We start from the raw sequence: 23,077 nt of genomic DNA, 5'->3' as shown, positions 1-23,077 counted from the left end.
CTATATCTATATATTTAGCGAGATAAAAAAACAAAATAAGTTTTAACGTGGCACAAACGTTCTTCTCTCTGGAATCTCTAGCTATCACAGAAACGAGACAATACAAAATTAGGTTTTACGAGCTGGAACAGGAAAAGCAGAACCCTAATAGAATAGAATCTTTTCGATTGAACAGATTGAATATATTCGAATCTAATATTTCTTAAGGCACACTTAACAAAAACTTTGCTCTCTTATGCTACACAAGAACTTATTCGATTCTTATCCAATTATTTAAAATTTGTTTTCTATAATGTATAATGTGTCTATTAATAAAACAATGTTAAAGAAATTGTTTACTTGTTGAATATATAAATGATGATAAATAAATGAATAAATGATAAACTGAATAATTCGAATTAGCTATAAACAAAAACTTGTTTCATAACAGGAAAGTCTATGTATTACCTGTTACTATATAATGTAAGGCTCTATAGCATTGATATTCATAAAAAGGAAAAACTTTTCCACTAAAATACAATATTAGTCAGATTTCACAACAGACATATGGATCTTGTAAGCCTCTGAAGCTATTGAAGAACCATCCTGGGTTAAGAAAATTACACATTATTATGAATATTTATTAAGAACACCTTAAATGAAACTCTGTGCAAATATTTTGATAGTTTTTTATTACACATACAATTGTCATTTATCAAATACGTTTATTTGTGCTCGATAATTATTAATTAGACAATAACAATTTTAACAAATAATGTGGAATTCGGTTTAGCAAACTGCGTTTCGAGGCTCGAATTTGTGCTGTATCTAATTGGTTTCAATAAACATGCGAATTAAATGTATCTTAAGCTACAAACATAGAATACTCAATATTTTAGGTGTTAGTACGACTAAAACGAAGCGATTTTTATTTTTCAACAAATAAAAATTGTATTAATTGTATTGTGCGGCTTTTGGCCCGCTAATCTAAGTGGCTTGTGGATTGTGCGATTGTTCCGATAGAGTGCCAGCACATTTGTGAATGAGACGAATACGAATGTGAATACAAACACGTACAACAACAAGGATGTGGATTCTCCCCCAAACGAATAAGAGGTGAGGGCGGGATACGCGGATAAGATATCTTAGAAGTCATACGAGTTGGTCTCGCCGTCGCTCTTGCGCACCTTAAAGACGAACCTGTAGATGAGAGCGGCCACAATGGCGCCCGCAATGGGGCCCGCCCAGTAGACCCAGTGGTCGGTCCACATGCTCTGGACAACGGAGGGCCCCAAGGAGCGTGCTGGATTCATGCTGGCGCCACTGAGCTTAATCTGCGGGAACAAGAACAAAAGTTGTATTTGCCTGGGATCGGATCATTCAGCTGCTCGTTTCACCTACCGCACAGAGATGACCAGCTGCAATGGAGAGGCCTACGGCCAGGGGTGCCGAGCCCTTGATGTCCTGGCGACCTGGGTCCGACACAGCCTTGACCACGAACACCAGAATGAAGGTAATCAGAGCCTCGATCAGCACCACCTGGCCGACATTCAGCGAGGCGTCAAAGGATGAAACGCCCAGTCCACTGGGGGCCAGACCACTGAGAGCCACCTTGATGACAGCTGCCCCGGCAATGGCGCCCACGCACTGCACGATGATGTAGAAGAGAGCCTTCAGGATGCTCATCTCGCCGACGACCAGGAAACCAATTGTTACAGCCGGGTTGATGTGGCATCCGCTAATGTGGCCCAGGCCCTGTAAGGACACAAACACGTAGACATGAATCCGGGAAACATGGAAGATTCATGGAAAACCAACTCATTGGAGGTTTAACGGCAGTTTTCTATACCGAACACAGTCACTTATGCGTTAACTGCCCTCGCAGCTTTGCATATTAATTGAAACGTAATTTTAAATAACGCCCTACTTTGCGATTCTCATGCTTACAAGTGGCACATTAGCAAATAACATTGGCAATCTAATAAGTCATACGTTCACTTTGTTTACGCTTTAATTCTCTGTCTCTTTCAGACTCTATATTTCCCTCTAACCTGCTCCTGTTATCACTATAACCCGCTCCCGAAATCATTTGTTCTTTGTGTGATGTCAATATACGCATAAGAGTTTGTCATCCACCTAATAATAAAATAATCGTGCGTGAGGTGTATGCGAATTTTTGGTCAAGTCCATATCTACATGTATGTATATATAAATAAGAAATATTTGAATTCCATTCGGATCTGACACGGTTTGTTTATAAACACAAACAATGCACGTATTTACTCAAATCTTTATAATAGCCAATTGTAGCAAATGGACAAGATGAGATTGTAAACAACATCGCCAAATGAAATCTGTTAATTACAGTCTCGAACGGGGTCATAAATGTTGCGGCTGGAAATCAAGTTCAGCTCGTATTTAAATCATTTCTATACTAAGTAAGGCTTTATAATGTTAACTGTCGTGGAGATAATAAATCTTGAAGCATTCATCAGCACGATTCCATTGTCGATCGGAGGATGCGCTTGGATACAAGGAATTGTAGGAATCCATGATCATATAATTGGAAATCACACATAATTTCCGATTGTATCTCAGATACAGTTTCATTAGATCTCAGACAGATCTCACTTATCAAATGTCAAGTTTTTGACTAGCTTCGCACTTGACGTCATCGCCGTTTGGCAAGTGAGTCGCGTTTCTGGGTTGGGTAATGTTTACCCTTTTGGCCACGGAGTCTGCATTTTGGCTATTGCGCAATCGCAGTCGCAGTTGTTGTCTGAGCGGATACAAGCAATTTGTCAGAGCTGAGATGCAGTCGAGTGCAGTCGAAGCCAAAGACTATTCCGATTCCCATCTCACTGGATCGATGCCGTTGGCTTTAAAGTTCAAGCCCGAGGGGTTGACTGCGGCTGAAAGTAAAAGTGTTTCGCATTCTGTTGAGTCATCACAGTCAGCCAGCAGTGAAGTGGTTCGCTTAGAACCGAATTCAGCAATCAAATAAAACAAATTGCCACTCCGGCGGCGAGTGAGTACTCACACTCGAACTAATAGCACTCGCACTCGCACTCACACTCACACTCGTGTTATGAATGAAAACGCAGCACGTCGAAACGCGTCGGAGGCCGACCAAGGCCGATGTGCAGGCTTCTATGTAGCCCCATATCTTAAGCTGATTTCGGCTCGCTGCGATTTGGATGTGGATTTCGATTTCGATTTTGGATTCGGCCTGGCTTTGGCTCTACTCAAGTGCACACATGGCCAATGTCGGGTGTCTGCGTTTCGCGTTTAATTAATAAATGCGCAAGCGGCGACAACTGGAGGCGAATGGAGGCGATTGGAGGCTGGGGTGGCCACTGGCCACTTGCTGCTCCACGGCGCTAATTACAGCGCCAGTGCAAAGAGCAAGTTCAAGCCGAACAGTTCGAACAGTTTTAGATACAGATGCAATCTTTGAGTTACGCCCGGCAACGAATCTGCATCGACTGCTTGGCATTTGGCGTACGCACGCATTGCAATTTATTTGATGGTTTTTCTCTTCATCAAATGTGCTTTTGTTGTTGCTCTGTGTGTGTGAATAATGCGCTGCCAGTCGCACCTAATCATCAAGAGCGATGACGGCGATGACGGCCCACAAAACCTGTGCCTGCCACATCGATCAGATCGGCTTTTAGAACGCAACTCGCTTGTTTACTCACTTGCGACTTGTGACTTGCGTCTGACTCATGAGGTTTTCGCATGATTCGCGGCAAGCCACTCGCCACTCGCCACTCGATGGGGCACACAAACCTATCATTAACTAATATGATTTACGTATGCACCAAGAACATGCGTCAAATGCGTGAGAATCGCGCCGGTTGACTGTGATTTGTCTGCACTTGGGGGAACATAAACTACCAAAGGTACTCTATGACCCAGACGAGGGAGATGAAAGAGACGAGGGAGATGAGAGAGACGACAAAGAAGTCGCCTCTGAACAGAACTTCTTCTAAGTTCTAGTTAGTTAGTTCTACTGGGATTCAAATCAGAAAACAACTAAACGTTGCCTTACATACAACATGGTGTTCCTAAACATTTTATTATTTAAATTTTGTAAGAATCAGCGCGAGGGGGTTCATGAATGGTGGGGTTAACAAAGGCTTGAACGATATGTAAAAGTACCCCAGAATAGGTTTGTTGTTTTCCATAAAATTGATTGTTGCGATCAATTCTCACTAGCTGCCTCTATCTCTGTCTCTGTCTCTATCTCTGTCTCTGTCTAACGCTGGTCAGTTCGAGCTCTCGCAGCTGGACCCATGGAAGAGATATAGAGATGGAGATAACGATCGCATAGATCGGGGCTTACGCATGCGCAGCGGCGGCGCACGAATGTCTGCGCGTATTTCTCTAGTTGTTGTTGTTGTTTGTTTAGTTGTTGTTGTTGTTGTAGTTGTTGTTGCGCGACATTTGCGCTTAAATCATATTTTATGGCTTTTTAGTTAAATTGAATGTTAACTTGTTTGTTTCGTTCTGCTTTTCTGCAACTGCAACTGCGGCTGTTGTTGTTGCTGTTTTTGTCGCAGTTGTTGTTGTTGTTGTCGTTGTTGTTGTTGTTGTTGGTGATTGTTGCTGTGCGTTTCAAGTTCGTTGTAGCCAAAAGCCGAGCATTGGCCCAAAGCGAGGTGCCTTAGGCTCGAGCTGCGGCTGCGGCTAGTTGTTGACTTTGCCATTTTGGTTTATTTCGGTGCAGTTTTGCGGATCGTTTGATTTCTGAATTGAAAACGTGAATGGTGCACGCACAATTTTGTAGCCCATGTTGTTATTGCGTTTGCTCGCATAATTAAGACACACACACACACACACATACACTAGCTTTTTTTATTGATCTTGCATGTTGCACCTTGATTGGCGCTGGAGGTTTTTTCGGCTTTGACTTCGAGTTGGATATTTCGCATTGGCCTTTCAATCTCTTGACTAACTTTGGGAAGTCATCTTTGAGGCAGCCTGCAGCATGTTCTATTCCCCCCACAAATTGTGTGTGTGTGTGTGAGTGTGTCGCCTAATAATGCCCGTAAATCAAAGAGCCAATCCCTAATTGCGAGCCGTGCATCTGATTAAACTCAACAACAGCAACTGCCGGCACTCGAAATTTATGATTATTTCTTTGCGTTCGTTTGGCGTCTTGGCCCGCATAAAAATCAACGTTGGAATTTTCCCCATCTGCTAGCCCCAGCAGGTCCAACACTTATACAACATACATACAGTATATCTATATATTTATATGGAATTACGAGTAATTGCGATTAAAATCAAATGTTGTAGCGTCAGCAAATCGTCGCATGTTTGCATTTCTACGGCTTGTTGTTGCTATTGTGCGCTATTGTTGTGCTTATAGTACTTAATATTATTGCTATTTGCATTTTCTTTCTGCCCCACTTCCTTTTGGCAGCCTGTCAAACGATCGTCTCAGACAACGCAATGCAAACTGCATACAAATGCCGCTCTTGTTGTTGTTGTTGTTGTTGAATCTCTGGCGAGTTCATTCGATGATATCGCAGAGCATGGGTTTTATAAAACGTACCGCATCAAAGTGGATATTCATATTAAATTAAATTTTTGTACATTTCTCATTAGATTATCATCAGAAGCTGACTCTAACCCTTGTTCATTGATTGATATTAGCCTTTTCATAAGAACCCATTAGAGGGCTGCTCATTGGAGACTCTTAATATCCCAAAGCTGAATATCCCAATGTCCCAAGCAAACGAAGGGTACCTTGAAGACGGTTGCAATCTCAGCTAGAGAAAAACTATTGCTCTCATTATTCATTATCAACTCATTCATTATTCAATATCAAATCATTCATTATCATTATCATTATCACTCATTTATTATCAAAGAAATATCAGGGATACTTTGTTACTACTTTTGATGTAAATATTTTCAGATTCGCAGATTGTTAATTAATCAGTTTTTCCTTTGCAAGAACAGCAACAGACGAATAAGTATGCCGGAACAGCTCAGAGTATATTTTACTTGAAATTATTTTTACCTTTGCACAGACGGCAATAAATGGTAAACTGGTAATTAGCACGTTTCCCATTTGTTGCGGGCTTGTAAAAATAGTGATCGAATCTGCTGAAAATTGTCGTTATAGTGCTGGGCGTATTTGGAAATCGGTCGACCGCAGAGTCCAGTAGACCGAATCGGAGTCTCGTGCCACACGTCATTGTTGCAAGTGCAACTGCAACTAATTGCCGAAATGCTGATCGGTTTTCGTAACACTCGAACGTGCCACAGACTCGTGACTGTCTTTCACCAGTCGCTCGCCTGCATTGGCCAATCGAAACTAATTTGTTATTAATCGCTGATGATATCGCCAAGCGGCGAAAGTGTGGAAATCTAGCTGCATTGTCGAAGATGCATTCGTGTGGCGATCAATTACCTGGCAGCATTTGCTGTGGACACACGTGTCTGGCCTATGCACAGCAGTTTTTCGTGATGACTGTCCCGCCTTCAAAGAGCCGAAGCCTATATATGCTTTTTGGTCGACTAAGCTTAAACATGAATATGCTATAAAATAAGTTTTGCAATATGTAAAATTTCCTTCAGGATTTCCTTTCTTGGTTGGAATATAAACAAATTGGTTTAAGTCTTTGATATTTACCTTTTGATTTCTTTGCTATTCGATCATGTTCTCTTATATTTCTTCATAGGGAAATTTTACAAAATGTTTTTATTTGGATTCGTCCACATTGGCACCTAATTGCAAAATTCAACTTATTGTCAATAGCCAATGAATTAGTCTTATTTTTGTTGTCAATAATCAGAACCTATCACATGGATCAATGATTGATTACAAACCTTCAACTCTATCCAACTGTGAGTCTTAATTAAGCAATTGCGAATCGATCGCAGATCTTTTCGGGCTGAGATCAGAGAACAAGCGTCTCGACCAGTTTAATGGAGGGGATGCTTATTGCCTCGGGCACAGTTTTGTTATATGTTGTCGTAAATTTAATTCAAAATCGAGCAGCGTTTAAAATTCAGAAAACAACAACAACAACAACAACAAGAACAACATGAAAAGGCATAACGTAATTAAACGCATAATAATCTAATTGCATATTTTGCGTGTTGATTAATGTTAATTGCCGACGCAGACGCTTTTGCAGCGAGTGCGCATTTATTATTCACATTCACATTCGCATTCGCATTCATACTCGTACTCGTATTTGGACTCAAAATCGTGGCGCGTTACTCATACGCAGAGTGCGCCGCCGCTAATGACCACAGCTGAATCTATAGCTGTGTATCTGCGTATCTGTGTATCTGTGTATCTGCAGCTCGAGCTCGAATTGTATCTGAATCGGTTCTGTGTGCGTCTGTAAATCTGTCAGTCTTGTAAATAACATTCGCACGCAGCCAACGCGACGACGACTGCGCCGCATTCGATTGCCGTTTTTATGCGTTTGTTGTTAGCCCAAAGTTTGCCGTTTGCCGTTTGTCGTTTGTCGTTTGCGGTCGGCTTTTAAATGCCAATGTCTTGCCCAAAATGCGAGTGCAATTGCCAGTGGCTGCGATCTGTGAATGAGTTTTGGACCGGCCGAAAGTGTAACGCGGCGGTGGCGTGTCCTTGAACGCATGATTTGCTATTTCTATTGACCAGCTAGAGCGCTCGATACTCGATGTTGGCTATTGGGTATTGGCCCAATCTAAGCTCTGATGGCAATCTGCGTGCGAGTAGAGGGTTGTGGTTAGTTACCTGGGCCAGCGTGGCCACCGTCAAGCCAAAGGTGAACGCTATCTGTGGCACGGTCGCGCTTCCGATCGCCGTGCTGCCAACGCCAATGAATATTAAGAAAAATGTGCCCACCAGCTCGCCGAGCAGCATGCGCCAGATGTTCTTGTTCTTCGCGATGTCGTCAACGCCAACGATTTTCGATATGTCTGTAAAGAAACGCACGGCATTAATAATGCATTGACTCAATATTAATTAGCTCTAATTAATTATTAAATTACTCATGCATCGACAAGCATAATCAATCAGCGATCAGAAATCAGACATAGGAAATAACTTATCAAAAATCAGTAAATCGTGTAAAAAGGAAATCAACTTGAAGTCTTGGCTTACAGTTCGAGCTCTTAGCAGCTATATTCATTTAAATATTTTATTCTTAAAAATTAGAATTAATTAATTGGCTAGAAAATATGTAAGCATTTCGCAAGCTCATGCTCTCTCAAGCTTAGACCTTGAACGAACAGTTCTTTTTTGTCATTGCGCCAGCACAATTTTTGAGCTTTGTTTAATTTCCTTAACATTAATTTAAGTACTCAGTACGCCAAACACATTAGCGCTGCTTAACTATAATCTTGCATGAGAACATATTTGAGATGGGAAAAGGCTGTAAGACTTTAACGATTGCTTGGAATGGAAACATAAACAAAGGCGCAAATGTTTATGTGTTTTATCTCTAGCAGCAATTATTATAATTTGTTTTTTGGACTGCAAATCGCTGTCTCAAATATAAAACAAAAATAAGCAGCTAACTTCGGGCATCCCTTGTCAACAAATAGCATAAAAGTGCTAAAGATTTATTGCTGAAGTTATGCAGAAGTTTGACTTGATACGATATTGCAGAAATCTGGAAAGTAGCTCGTCATATAACTTGAAAAACAAACAGACATTGAAACATTACTCCTATGACATCTAAAGTATTTCGTTCCAAGTATTGCGAAAAAAAACATATCTATCTAAGTCACGATTTGTATGGTCAACGACATCAACTAACCCATTCATTACCAATGTTTGAGTTAACCTGGTTCTTACACTATTTTCCATAGAAGGTGACCTATAAACTCGACTGTTGATATATCTGTACAGAAATCGTCTTTCCTACCACAAGGCAAGTAGGACAGAATATTGAATAACAGTAGTTCCTGTCAAACTCTCTGTTTACTTATCAATTCTTAATCGTTAGCATTCAAAGTATATATAATAAATTCTACAAGGGTGTAAACAGCTGGAGATGTTTCCTAGCTTCCCTTCCCGGTTGTCGTGTGAAAACTCATGTGGTGCCAGTTTTCGTAATCCATTGATAATTTCACACCGTTTGATTAATTAATTAGCTCGATCGCACTCCGCACATTATTTCCTCATTTGCTGTTCCTCCATTCATTGGTGTGTTTGCTTAAGGCCAATGCTAATCGGCAGGTGTCAATTAATTTGTTTAAACAAATAATATTGACGCCTCATTTGCAAATACAATGTAAATGAATTGAGCAGCACTTAAGTGCGCCCAATGCGGGCACACTTAAGATAAGTTATTTTAAATATTGCTGCCCTACTCTCCCAATAATAATAAATGAAATGCTCAAAGCATCTTTCATAACTGATTTATTGTCTGCTCTGGGTTGCTAATTGTCCAGTAAATAGGTATTTGTATTCAATGAAGCTTATACACAAAAATATCCCAATTATTCGCATTAGCACGTTCACACTGGCTTGCCTAAGGGCCCGACGGGAATTGCCTGTCGGTAATTTATTTAACGAAGCTTTTTGCCAAAAATATCCCAACTATCCGAATTAGCACGTTCCACGCGCTTCTTATAATTCTTATCAGTAAGCCCGTATCTATATGAAGGAATTCGCTTTATATATATATATTTATTTTGATTCTTCTCAACTCGAACTTGAGGCCAGGGTCGTAAAAATGTTCGTAATCCGCATGTAAATAGGCAGCATGCTTATCAAATTGCCCACTTTTGGCAGCCCAGTCACTTGGCTAAGTGTTCCCTGCTCTGATAAGCGATGTTATCAACGAGTCCGGACACTTCACTTAATACGACAATTATCTCCAGTTTTGCTCACGCCTCCATGACACGACGATAACGAGCACGGCATAGCGCCATTTCTGGGCTGGAAGGGGGGCTGTACAAAAAATAAATATAAAAAAAAAAATAACATAGTCCGAGCCGCTTAACAGACAAACAGTTAACACGGCAGTTGGCATTTGGCTGTTTGTTTGCCCGACAGCTCAACCAGTGCAGCTCCCTAAGACGCATCGTAAAACAATTGGCAACGTGCCGCGAGCTTACGAAAACAACAACAAAACTCACAAGAGTGCCAGAGTCGCGACTGCTCGACTAGGAGATACCCTAGACCCAGCTTCGTATAGTCCGATACTCGATAATTCGAGCAGAACGGGTCGAGTTATCCAAGAAGTAGAATATTTTATACCCTACTAGAACCTGCATACCAAGTAAACTGTGTGTAGCAAACACCAATTGCACAAAACAATATCCCTTACAGCCTATCCAATGGGTACAGGGTATACTAACAATGGAAACGCTTGACTCACATTTCATTCAGATTCATTGGGCATGTGACGGACATATCGCATTGCAATCCTATATGAGAATCGTCGTGGCATAGAGAAGATTAGAATGCAGCGGAACGTGTTTGGAATAGGAAATCTGTTTAGATGTAATCGCTGTGGGATGGGAAATTGAATATAGGAAGGGTGGAAACTAAGCTAAACTAATCAAAGTCAACAAAAGTTCGTATCATTAAAATCCCTGCTTTCGACTTTTAAGGTCAAAATGGAGTCAAACCTTAAATCCGTTATATGGCATAGCTAAGTGCCAAACCTGCTACATAATTAACCTATTTATTTGATTCTCAAACCTGTCTGCAGATCGTATTTATATCAAAATGCAATCATATCATGTGATCAAAATTCTTGCTGTTCTGCACAGTTTGGCGCGACGCCCACAGATGATGGAAACTATTTCGATTCAGATTGAGATCGAGATTGAGATTGAAGTGGAAACAATCATAAATAATTTTCAGAGAAACGAGATCAGCTTGTTGACAAGCATCGCAATCTAAGCCTGCAATTAGCATAAGCCAAAATTTATGGTTTATTTGCATTGGACATTTGTTCGATTCGCGCTCTGCTCATTGTATGCTAAGCGACTGCCACAGCGCGATTTGTTTATGCAAATCGAGAAGTAGTTGTGGCTGTGCCTGCTGCGGCTGCCGCCGGTGGCAACAATAACAAATCAGCAGCAAATCGAACGGCTGCGAGGCAGGCGGTTGCATGCGAGACTCGCATTCAAGCAAAACAAGTGCTGCTAATGTGTGCGACAATCAATCAGTCAGTCAGTCAATCAATCAATCAACCCATGTTATACTAATGCAATGCAGCGCATCATTAATAGCTCTATCCATAACGGCGCCTGATCGCACCAAAGCTAGTTGATTAATCATTTCGCGAGGCTCCCAGAATCACAGCTCAAGTTCAATGAAACCTTAGCAACCCGTTTGTGTGGCTCGAGCCGAACTTCCAAATGAAAATCGAAAACGAAATGGAAATGCACTTGAGAAACTCAGCTAATTGTTGCCAGTTGCCAGTTGCCAGTTGCCCTTGTCCATGTCCATGTCCATGTCACATTTTACGGGAGTCTCCGCTAATATATTTCCCTTTATATATTATTAGCGCAATCATTTGAATGATTGCGCAAATAGCAACTGCTGCTATATTTAGACCAAGCACATGTCGATGGGCTCGTCGAGGCTTACGTTCCTCGAGCTTTTATTACCGCGAACTGACTGAATCACAATTTATAATTGATGGCTTCAAATTCACATGCTTCGGGCCCTAATCTGGCCCGTGGCCATATTGGTAGCCATTGCCTGATAAGCTAATAACAATAAATATTCCGAATTATGAAAAACGTTTCTTCGCAGTGTGCTAAGCTGGCTAAAAGTTCTAAAATTAAATGAAATCGTTGTCGCAATCGATAGCTTTTCATATTACGTAACCAATTTAAAATTTCTCTTAAATAAAAACACCTATATTCTTGCAAAAATACTTTATAAAACTTATCGACAGAAAAATATCCTAAAATTGGATAGCAGCCAAGTTCGGAACCTGTGTTCTTATCAAATAGGAATTTTCCTAATTGTTATTGCTAAGATATTAAGAGCACGAGACTAATACATATTAGATGTAATCAGTCCAGAAATAGGTCAACTTAAATACTGGGAAAAAGACCATATTTATAGGTAGCTAAGCCCTGTTTATGACTGCGTTTGAAAATGCCACATTCCAATCTGGCTACCATTCGCATAATATTCATAAAGATACGCAGCCAATTGTTGGCACTTATCAGAACTAACTGAATTCAAGAGTCCACGTCTGTGGCTTTTCTTATCAACTTGGCTCAGACGACGGCTGATCTAATCTAAATTGCCGCACAATCTTGTTGCATTATGGACAATTTATTTATTGGGCGCGATGACAAGGAATAAAGAGAGATGGATACACTTCAACCTTCCGGCAGAGTCTTAGCTCGAGTGTGGAGCCGTGCGCAGATCAAAGATCACAGCTATTGATTAGGTTTTTTTTAACATCCTTGGCCATGGACTGGAAATGAGTATCTCATGTTCGCAGAATTCGGCTTAAGTGGTCGCTATCGCTGCCATTGAGCAGAGATCGGCGAGTTGTGGGCTACGAAAATGGGTCTACGAAATGACAAAGCAAATGAATTATTGTTGCTGCCAGCACATTAATAATTGTTGCAAAAAGTAAGATTCAAGACAAAAAACATTACACACAATAAACGGCAATTGGACGAAACAAATAAAAAATACAAAATAAAAACATGGCAAGGTGTTTTTTTTTTCTCATTCTCTTCCATTTTTCGTTTCTTCGCTGAGGGCGTGACGACAAGGCATTGAGTGGATCACAAGGCAAGGCTACAGCTAAAGTCGATTGCCGATTGTTGATTGTATCTAATGGATTTTATTTTATTTGATTTTTGCTTAAAGACAGCACATTAATTGTGAGCATTGTTTAAAAGGCTTTTAATTGCTCCAATTAACAAATTATACACACGACTTTCTTCAGGCAGGTGCTTGTCTAATCTCAGCCATTTCTCCACTTGCCATAATAACACTTCCCACCCGAGGCCAGAACCGTATCGGCAGAACTGAACACGACAGCAACATAAACATTAATTAGCGAGTGCGCATCACAAGAACAAGTTCCTATCAAATACAAATAACATTTATTTTTAATTGCGAAATGTCAACGGCGGACGGCAGCTGCAGCAACGCCCTCTGGCGTCAGTTAGCGCACATTCCGGAGGCATGTGTAATGTGCCCAACGGCACTCTGGAACTTCGCAGTCTGCACATGTAACCCAATTTGGGCCGAATAACGAGTAACAAATAACGAGTAGCCGGGTAATCGAGTACCCGAAGTACTCAAAGTCAAACCTGCGACACACAAAATTGAAATGCAAAACAGGTAGAAAACTCCGTTTTAGTTGCTTCCGTGTACGGATTGAACAGCAACAATGCCAGGTAGAAATCTTCATTTTTTTAAAATACCCTGTACTTATAAAATGGATAAGAGAGTGTATTATTTGTTAGGTTAAGGTATGTACAGATGCAAAATGTAGTCGAAGACTCTTTATTTATTATTTATGTTATAGCAAGTGGGAATTTTAACAGCTATGTATATTTATGGCATGCAGGGTATTTCTTAGTCGAGCTCAGCAATGTTATACTATTTAGATAGATTGAAATCTTGCTGTTGCTGTGGATGGCATATGAATGAATTCATAGGAATACACTTGTAGTATTTGCAACACAACACGATTCACTTCTAATGTCAAGGTCACACTCATACGAGTACTCACACTCACACTCGCACCCACACTCACACTCGTACTTATGTTGTGCCTCTGGCTGCCGCGCACTTTCGCTATCAGAAATGGGGCATCAATGGAGCTGCTTTGGCTTGGACAGCAAGTTGGCCAAGCGATTCTATTTGGAGGCTTGCCTCCGTCCATATAATTTACGTTAACGTCCCTTGGCCGGCTAACGGTAAAGCTGTGGCCTAGAAAGGAAATTTCATTGCATACTGCGGACTATGCTTGAGTGTGTTGCACGCCATAAAAGCGCGAGGGTAGTTTGAAATGTCGCTTTGATAGAAATTAAAAATTCAAATCTTGAATGTTTTACGCTATTTAAAAACTGTTTAATGTGTTTATAGTTGAGCTAGGCGAAGATATATACAAATGCACTTATTTAGCTTAATTGTGATTTATATTCTATAAACTTGAAAATTCCTTTTATTTGATAACATATGGAAAGTCCCAACAAAATATGCCACAATGTTTCACACTAAGGAAATGTGTTATTTTGATTGACACCCAGCGAAGTCCCACACCAGATTGGGCTCTAGTTACTGGGTAAACACCTCTAGCAAGTATAACAGCCCGTTATTGTAGAGTTCCTATTGTGAGTCACTGCGCCAGCCAGATACGATCTTCATTGTGCCCGACTTTCATGTGCCCGACGCGTCTCGACAATTTATGAGCACTGCGAGCATTAGAGTGTAGGCTGATAAGATAAAGGCCAGCGACAAGGCCAGCAAGAATGCGCAGAGTGTGTGCCGTATTCAGATGAGAGCTGCTTGGAGCTATTGTTCCGATTGTTCAGTTACGCAAGGCCTTCGGGAGGGCATTATAATTATATGCCAGCTCTGCAGGCACGCCAAGTGCCACAAAATGTTTATAAATTTATGGCCGCTGCATTTGCAGTTCGCAGCTCTTGTGCACTTCCGCTGCAACGGGCGGCCACATCCTGAGCTCGTAAAGTCAGGGCTGCCAAAAAGGATGTTGTGCAGCAGGACACGACATGGTGCTGGCCCATGGCCAGCCTTGACCAACAGGCACAGCCAAGGCAAAGACGAGGGCGCGGCTGGGCACACGTGTCAGATGGACAGATACACACCTCGATAGGAGTCAAGTCAAAGGCTTGGCCGGACTTTGTGTGTGGGTGTGGGTGTGGTTGTGATGAGCCACACCCAAATCCTGTAAGAAATCACTGTTCATTTGGGGCGTGGTCTAGCCTGCGTATTCTTGGATATGAGCGCACCACGCTGCGTATAAGCAATGTGACTGGCTTCTCCCTTAACCCCAGCTGCTGGTGAGTTCATTATGCCAAATGGCAAATTCTGAATAGGTTAATAGAAGAAGCGGCTCATTTATGAGCCGCAGACACGCAAAAATCGCATAACTTGCTAATTTACGTATGGTCTCTCATATGTTTGTTAATGTTTTATTCAAGTTTTTGGCACACACACATGCACACACACATGCACATCTGCCTGTCACTCTTTGACTTAACCATTAGATTTGGCTTGGCTTTCGGCAGTTGTAATTACGATGCAAACAAAAGAGCGCAAAGTTCAACAAAAGGCGCGTGTTTACCCCCTGTCTAATGACAATTAATCAATCTAATCCCATTATTAGTTTCGCTGCGAACCCTTGCCCTGCGTTCGCCTCGAATAGGTGATGATTTTATTAAGACAGCAACAATCAAAGCGCAGTTCTTCACAGTTAGTGCAAAAACCTGTTCGCTCTGCTCAAAAACTCTGATCAGCCATAAATATTGTTATAAATTCATTAATTAGCCAGCTCGGGCTCGCGCTGAGGTTCGGCTTTGGGTTCGGTTCTGGGCTATGCGGGAGGTGTGTTTTATGGCCTGCTAATTTATGTCTTAAAGCGGGCACGATTACTCTGCCAATAAATCAGCACCAATTCTCACCGCGGCACTTCGTCAAATAAACAAATAGACCGCAATTTGAGGTTTAAGGAATTGGATGCGTAAGCGAATCCAGGAATTTCATTGTTATTGCTATTATTAAGTCATTAGCTGATCTTTCTAATGATTTCCATAGAAAACGTTAAGAAGCTCTGAATTATATAACCTTACCTCGACAAAAAGTTCCCACATTAAGAAATGTGAAAAACTAAAGATAATTTCGTTGCCCAACAGGCAGCTGGTAATATCTTGCCTACTTTATTACTTATCTCATTGTTGAGAGCTGTTAATATTCTATGTACATAGCTATGCATTTCCGTTAAATATTGCAATAAGACTAAGTCAAGAGATACTTAATAAGTTTGAAAACCATTTAGCTAATGCCATTTACTCAGTGTCACGCAAGCAAAAACTTTCCATGGCAAACAGAAGTTTGTTGCAAGCTCTGATCAATCCGCTTGCCAGATTATTAACTTAATTATAAGCCGCGTTCATTAATAACACGTTGATATCCCGTTGATAACTCGGCCCACAGCGAACTGGCGCCTATCGCAGCCCGAGGCGCTGCAGCTATAACTCGATAATCTTCCATTGGCAGCGACTCAGATTTAGCTCAGCAATCAGGCTAATAAGCATTATTTAAATTTGCATTTGTTTACAATTTTGCCGTGATGTCATTGAGAAGACTGTCAGCTACGGGCACGATTACATTTAGTGGGCATCATACTTAGTTGCAGCTACTACGCAAAAAGCCGCCTCGACTTCCGACTGCCATCTATGCACAGTTTCACAGCATGAATTATGCGACAGACGGTCAAGGCACGCTTGCCGCCATAAAAATACTTAGTTGCAGTTAGAAGAGAAATTACAAACACGTTTTTGGCATTGCCACAATTTGTATAAAATCTTCCCGCCGAGCTTCACACGCCGCTAATAACTGCGAAGATCAATTACTTCCACTGTGTGTTCACTGCCAAGGTCGGGCTGCGAGCTGAGCAGGCCTATGTCGCGGGGCCTTTTAGCAGCTCCATAAAGCGGAGTGCACAACCTGCTCAGCTGATCTTTAAACCAAATATAAATATTGGGTTTGTGTTGAGCTCGCGCGCTATTTGGACAACTGTTGAAACAATAACAGATACATTAATTAGCTGCTCGAAGAATTTCAATATTGTGGGGCACGACAATTGCTTTGGCGTTGGCCGCGTCGAAAATTAATTAGTGCGGCAAATATATTTGTTTTATTTTCATTTCTTATCGCCGTGAACATGACGCCAGTTCGCGAGGCTTTTAACCCAGCGCAAACAAGCTGCAGGCTGTGCTGTTGATTCTAACGAATTCTTCGAAATTATACGCCCAAATAAGCCATAATAATAATCAATTAATACGTGCCATTAGATTGACATCATGTGCAATGTCTTGAAATTGCAGTTCATTCACTTGTTGGCAAATGGCAAATTTGCCTAACTGTTTCTTTGATTGCTTTAATGGTTTTATGGTTTTATTGTCAGCCTTTGTCGAGGAAGTCATCATCGCCTAAATAGCTGGCGTTAATGTTGTGTCGCCTGTGCTTGCGTCCAGCTATCAATGTCTTTTTGTGGCGCTGTGTCATGAAAACTTTCAGTTCAGAAGCACAAATCAAACCCAGCTGCCTGTTGCCTGCTGCCTGCCACGGAAGCAAACCCAACACGACAAAACAAAAATCAGCAAAACTAGCGACCAATTTGCCGTCATGTTGCGGCGATGAAAATTGAAATTGAAAAGCAATCATTTGGTTATTGATAAAGAGACAAAAAAAGACACACACACACACACACACACTCATATGCAAAAGACATGCATATTCGATTAAATGGGCAAAGATGATATTTCAGTTTTTAAATAGTTACTGAAATTAATTTGACGACTCGCGCAACACACATTTCTCTACTCTAGAAAGTGACACATTAGGGTGTATCGATCCTTATTATAATATACTTCAAAATACTCCCCTTGGATTTCCATACTCTGAAAAGTGCCACATTAGGGTGTATCGATCCTGCGCTTTGCTAATTATAATTTTTATATCGAATGATAAATTTATCGGCGAATTTCATAATATTTCCCTAAGGATTTCCCTACTCTTAGAAAGTGCCACATTAGGTTGAATCGATCGTGCTCTTTCCTAATTATAATTTTCATATCGAATTACCAATTTATCAGTGAACTTTGAAATAAATCCCTTAGAATTTCCCTACTCTAGAAAGTCCCAAATTAGCATGCATTGTTCCTGTTATTTGCGTATTACAATTTCTAAAAGGGAATTTAAGAGCAAGCTTGCAAAGACTTCCTTTAGGATTACCCTGCACACACATTAGGGTGCATCGATACTGTTCCTTGCGAATTATAATTTTCAAGTTAAAATTACAATTTATCAGCAAGCTAAAAGTCACTTAAGTATTGGTTTATGTTTCAGCCCAATCGGTTAATTTAAGACTTGCCAAAATAAAAATGTGTGCCTGCTAAATATAAATTTGCGCATTCCCCTTGAGAGCAGAATCTTAAAGTTAATGCGAAAATGAAATTTAATCGGATGCACATTAAAAAAAAAGCTTGAAATAATCAAATTTATTTTTAATTTATTTTCATTAAAGTTTGCAAAGTGATTTATTATGCTGTTATGAAACTTATTTTTTCTTAAAATAAAAAAGAATAAAGAAACAGCAAGAAAGAAGCTAGGAATTATAGAACAAAGAGAATTTTCCGCTAAATGCAGTTGACAAGCGTATAATTCGATTAAAGAGTTTAATTCGCTTTGCAAATTTGTAACTAATGTTAAATTAGAACTTGCTGGTTAAAGTTTCAAGTTTTATTTGACATGTGCTTTCATTAAATGCAAGTACTTTCTAACACTTACATTTTTTACTCATTTGCCAAATTCATGCAAATTGTGCACAATATATTCCACGCACGTTTCAAATTCGCACACTTTTCGATTCCGCTAACCTTCACACACGCACATGCACATGCACACATGTACATATGTGTGTATTCGTGCATGCAAACAATTGAAATTTCCCCGAATCATTCGTTCAGTCTTCAGTCTTGACTCCGACTTGCACTCACCTGTCTTCTCAACCATTTTGCACTATTTTTGTTTGTCTCAGCTGTCTCCTGCTGCTGCTTGTTTCCCCTCCTCTTCTTCTACTTCTTCTTCGTCTTCTTCTTGTGCTGTTTTGTGTTTGGATGCTGCTGCTACTCGAGTTAAGCGCCGCGTGGGTTCGTTGAGTCCAGTTGTTGTTGTTGTTGTTGCTTTGCTTTCGTTTGTACGGTAAAAGTTCGATTTGGCGTACTTGGGCACACTTGAATCAAATGATTGGGCCAAATGTCTTATTGCCAAATAATGATTGTTAAGGTTAAGTGGCTGGGTTGGCTGGCAGTTGCACAATGGCCAGACGCAGGCACTTGACCATAAAAATTGGATTCGATATTGAAAAGCGCTTTTTCGATCAATTCACAATTGCGCAAATGCCCCCCACACACACACAGACACACACGAATGCGAATTAACAGTTCGATTTTGCAGCTTGTCTAAATGTTTGCAATGACAATTTCACATTTAACCACGTCGTTTGTATTTATTTATATTTTCTTTAAGCGGCGCGATCTTTTGATTGCGTTTATTTGGTTTGAAAACGAAAATGAATGCAACTATCAATTTTCTCAATTTAATTAACTTGGCTTAGAGTCGTTTCCTCTGATAATTGAAATCGAAATTAAAATTATATTTATTATTGTGAGCACTTGACGAACTATCTTTCCAACTTTCTGGCTTCGACTGTTTTGGCCAGATTTCTGTTTTGCTCGCTTCGCTTCGATTCGTTTCGTCTAGCACTTGCTGAGTTTTTGCTTTTGCTTTTGCTTTTCCGTTTGAGTTTGCTTTTGCTTTTGCTTTGCTTTGCTTTGCTTTGCTTTGTTTTTGCTTGCTGCCACGTTCGCTGCTCGAGCGCAAATAAACGTTGCTGGCGCTTTGCCTGTAACTGATATACTCTCGGTCGGCACAACGTCGACGCCGGCGCTGGCTTCGACTGCGGCTGCGTTCATGTTAGCGGCGAGTGCGGCTGCGAAGCCGGCGACGTCGACAGCGCAGTCGCTTAACTTTTTGGGCTTGGCGCTTGGCGTTCAGCTGTTTGGTTACCGTTACAGGACTGGCTTCGGGCTGCCCTTATGTCTTAATTAGCTAGGTTTGCATACTAGCTATACCCTGCCCAAATGCGTGCGAGAGGTATATTGGTGACAACCCGTTTGCCTAGCTGCAGATGATATGAAAGATGATGAAAAATGATATTATGAGTTGTTATTAATAGCAGAATATTGTACTTAATACTACACTGAGGTACTTTATACATACCTAGGGTATTAGATAGCACAGCACAGTCTAACTCCATATTGATGACAGCCCGTTTGCTGAGCATTGATTCATTTCTAAAATGAAAGAGGAATTCATCATTGTACAACAGCATTAAGTATAAGTTAAATTATAATTTGTACAAGAATTGTTATTGATAGCAGAATATTGTACCTAATGCTACGCTAATGCACTTTATGCATAGCTAGGGTATTTGATAGCACAGCACACACGCTATTAGTTCTGTCAGTTGTTTTGAAATTTCCTAAAGTCATTCTGCTGACACGTTCCACTCAAGAAATTGTACTCAATAGGCCTAAAACTGATTAAGGCATACCTTATCAACTTGAAGAACTTAATACCTTCAACTGATTGGCGGTAATCCCGTCCAGTTGCGAGCCGTTCCGTCCACGACCTGAAGATAGCGAAAATGTTTTCCATTGACGCTTGACTAGTTTAATTGCACATTAGGGCACTTTTTCTTGGCTAATAGGCAACGCTTGCTGGCTGCTTAATACTTTTCATATTTCACTTTTTAAACAATTTCACCTGGCCAATGCATCGCTTTGATATTGATTATCATTAGGGGTTTTCTTGGTTAATAGCCTGCTTATAAATACACGCAACGCGAACCTTGTCATATTTTTATTCGGGCTCAAGCAACAGTTGCCATTTATTGACAAAACAAGCGACAGGCCAACAAAAACATAAAACAAAGACAACAACAAAAAAAGCAAGATATGGCAGCGCGCACTTTTTGATAAATAATGCGCGCTCAGACAGATTTTCTATTTGCCCAGTTGTGAATGGGCGTATTTAACGCTCAAGAAACCAATTTGCCAGCCTTATAAAATTTATGATATCTACTCAAAGTCAGACGATCCGTTGTGACTCGTCTGCTCTGAGTACCTGGCACAAATCGGTAGCTTTCGAACTGGGCGAGATATGAGTCTTAAGTTTGGAATATATATTCGAAATACTTTGCAGTAATTTTTGAAAATAAAATAAAATTAGGCGGCAGAATCAAAATGGATCTTACTAAATGTCAAATGCAGACTTTTCTTATTTTCACACTTAATTTTACGGCAAGATAAATATAATTAATTAATTAATTAAAAAATAATATTTTCTTGATTTATTCGTAATTTGTCGACCAGCTTTTTATTGTTGGTTTCCAATTGTAGAAATATAAATTATTATATTATCGAATATATGTGTGAATATTCACATATTCAATTAAAAAAGTCCCATCTGGAACAAATTCAAGCCAAGCTTCGAAAAGTACTTGAACTGTCAAAGAATACTAATTCTTCTTGCATTTGAATATTTGTTTCTGAATTTATCTTATTAAGAATAATATTTTAAGACCAGATAATACGATTGGATACTTACAACAATTGGATACTTGGCTTGATTTTAAGATGCACAGTCCTAGCCTTGTCTGCATTAGGCGTTTATTTTCCCCATTAGCATTGTTTAAACCTAATTGGAACACTTTTGTTTAAACATCTTTCTTCATTTCTTTAACCAATTCCTAATTGAAAAACATCATCGACTTTGCACAACGAACCAAGGCGTCTATAAACCCCCGAAACCAAACGCACTTTAATTTCGAATTGATAATACTTCAGATTGGATTCTTAAGCCAATTAAATGCACAGGCAAATCTTTAGTCTTAGCATTTAAAACGGTTGCCTAATAAGTATTGTGAGTAATGTCCAAGTAAATAACATGTCGAATCAATTACTGATGAAATACCCTGGGAAAATTTCCACAATATGCACAAAAAAAATGATAAGAATGAAATAATAATATTTACATATATTTTTCTGCTTGTGCGACTTTTATGATTACGTACCTAAAAAAGCAACTATTCAATTTTTTCCTAATTTTAAATTTCTTAAAAAAAAAAAATGACAGACTAGATATTTAAATTATACGTTTCTTATTGCCAACTTGGGATGCACTCTAATTACCTTAACTTATCTCATTTTGATATACTTGAATTTTGTCATGAAGTAGACAAGTGATGGAGGTATCTCCGACCTCATAAAGTATATATATTCCAGATCAGCATCAACAGTCGAGTTGAGTTCTAGCCATGTCCGTCTTACCCTCTTTCCATCTGTCTGTTTCTATAAGAACTTATCCCTCAGTTCGGATTGGACAACTTTGTCATATAGCTGCCATAAGAAAAGGTGAGAAAAGAGAGAAAAGTAGGTTCCTGTGTGAAAACCTTTTTGGTTTATCAAGATATTCCCTTTTGGGAATTATAAGTTTATCAAATACCACTATTCTTATGTGTCAAAATATTCTGTTTTTCGAGATGTTTTCATAAATCTCAGCATATACGATCTTCCCTATTCTCACATATTTGCCAAGCCTTAAGGCATATGTAACATATATAAGGGTATTAAATCTTCGGCGTGGATAAGATATTCTACGCTCACGTTTAATAAATAATAATTATAGTAAATTCTACCCATTCATATTCTCAGCATTATCAAAATTTCTTCAATTTAGCTTTCAGCAAAACTGAGCGCGGTTATTTTTGAAAAGTCATTCAATAAACGAAGCAGCGACAGGAACCCTGCCTCGTCCGCAGCCCCATTGCTGGTGACATTGGAACTGCCTTTGGACCAAGTTGTTAGCCAAAATGTAATTTAGCGCTTCCAGAGAAGAAATGTTGGCTTGTGCGAAATCCAGTCGGAGCACAATATCGGAGATCGAGCGATGTGCCCCGATCGGCGAGTGGTGCTAGCTGTCGCTGTTGTTGGCCCGAATGATTTACAGTTATTGGCGGGGCTAATCATGAAACGAAATTCGTGTGCAAAAAGGCAACTGCCAGCAATAAACGCACATGAGTCAGTAGAAATGGAGCCATGAAATGGCCGAAACCAAAATGTTGATCAAATTGCTAAAACAAAATTGGTTCACTTTGCGGTTCGGTCAGGTGCCTGAAGCCGGAGCGTGCCACGTGCAATTGTTGTTATTGTTGTTGAGCTACGAGCGAATCATTAATTTGGTCTATGTACACGGCAAATAAAGGTCAATGTCGCCAGCTCAATGCTGAGCTGCAGCTTTGACACTTCAGAGCGCAGCTCAGCTTCAGCT

At 40.1% G+C, this 23,077-nt stretch overlaps 1 protein-coding gene across 1 annotated transcript; it reads right to left on the bottom strand.

Moving 5' to 3' along the window:
* Positions 1 to 872: 872 nt before the first annotated feature.
* Positions 873 to 19,863, bottom strand: LOC115771472 (aquaporin). The gene is made up of 4 exons (XM_030717198.1): positions 18,682 to 19,863; positions 7,724 to 7,908; positions 1,381 to 1,734; positions 873 to 1,313 (listed from the first exon to the last, which is right to left on the bottom strand). Exons 1-4 carry the CDS (start codon positions 18,695 to 18,697, stop codon positions 1,125 to 1,127), a joined length of 744 nt encoding a protein of 247 aa, XP_030573058.1. The 5' UTR covers positions 18,698 to 19,863; the 3' UTR covers positions 873 to 1,124.
* Between the last annotated feature and the right edge of the window lie 3,214 nt (positions 19,864 to 23,077).

Source organism: Drosophila novamexicana, unplaced genomic scaffold (genome assembly GCF_003285875.2).
Source record: "Drosophila novamexicana strain 15010-1031.04,08,12 unplaced genomic scaffold, DnovRS2.1 tig00000008-arrow-pilon, whole genome shotgun sequence".
Taxonomy (NCBI): Eukaryota; Metazoa; Arthropoda; class Insecta; order Diptera; family Drosophilidae; genus Drosophila; species Drosophila novamexicana.
This window is presented reverse-complemented; position numbering and strand designations above follow the sequence as displayed.

Excerpts from the sequence above, each read along its gene's own strand:
- LOC115771472 (XM_030717198.1), bottom strand. Across the intron at positions 1,735-7,723 it reads CGGTGGCCACGCTGGCCCAG|GGCCTGGGCCACATTAGCGG; the intron begins GTAACTAACCAC and ends GTGTCCTTACAG. Across the intron at positions 1,314-1,380 it reads CAGCTGGTCATCTCTGTGCG|ATTAAGCTCAGTGGCGCCAG; the intron begins GTAGGTGAAACG and ends TTGTTCCCGCAG.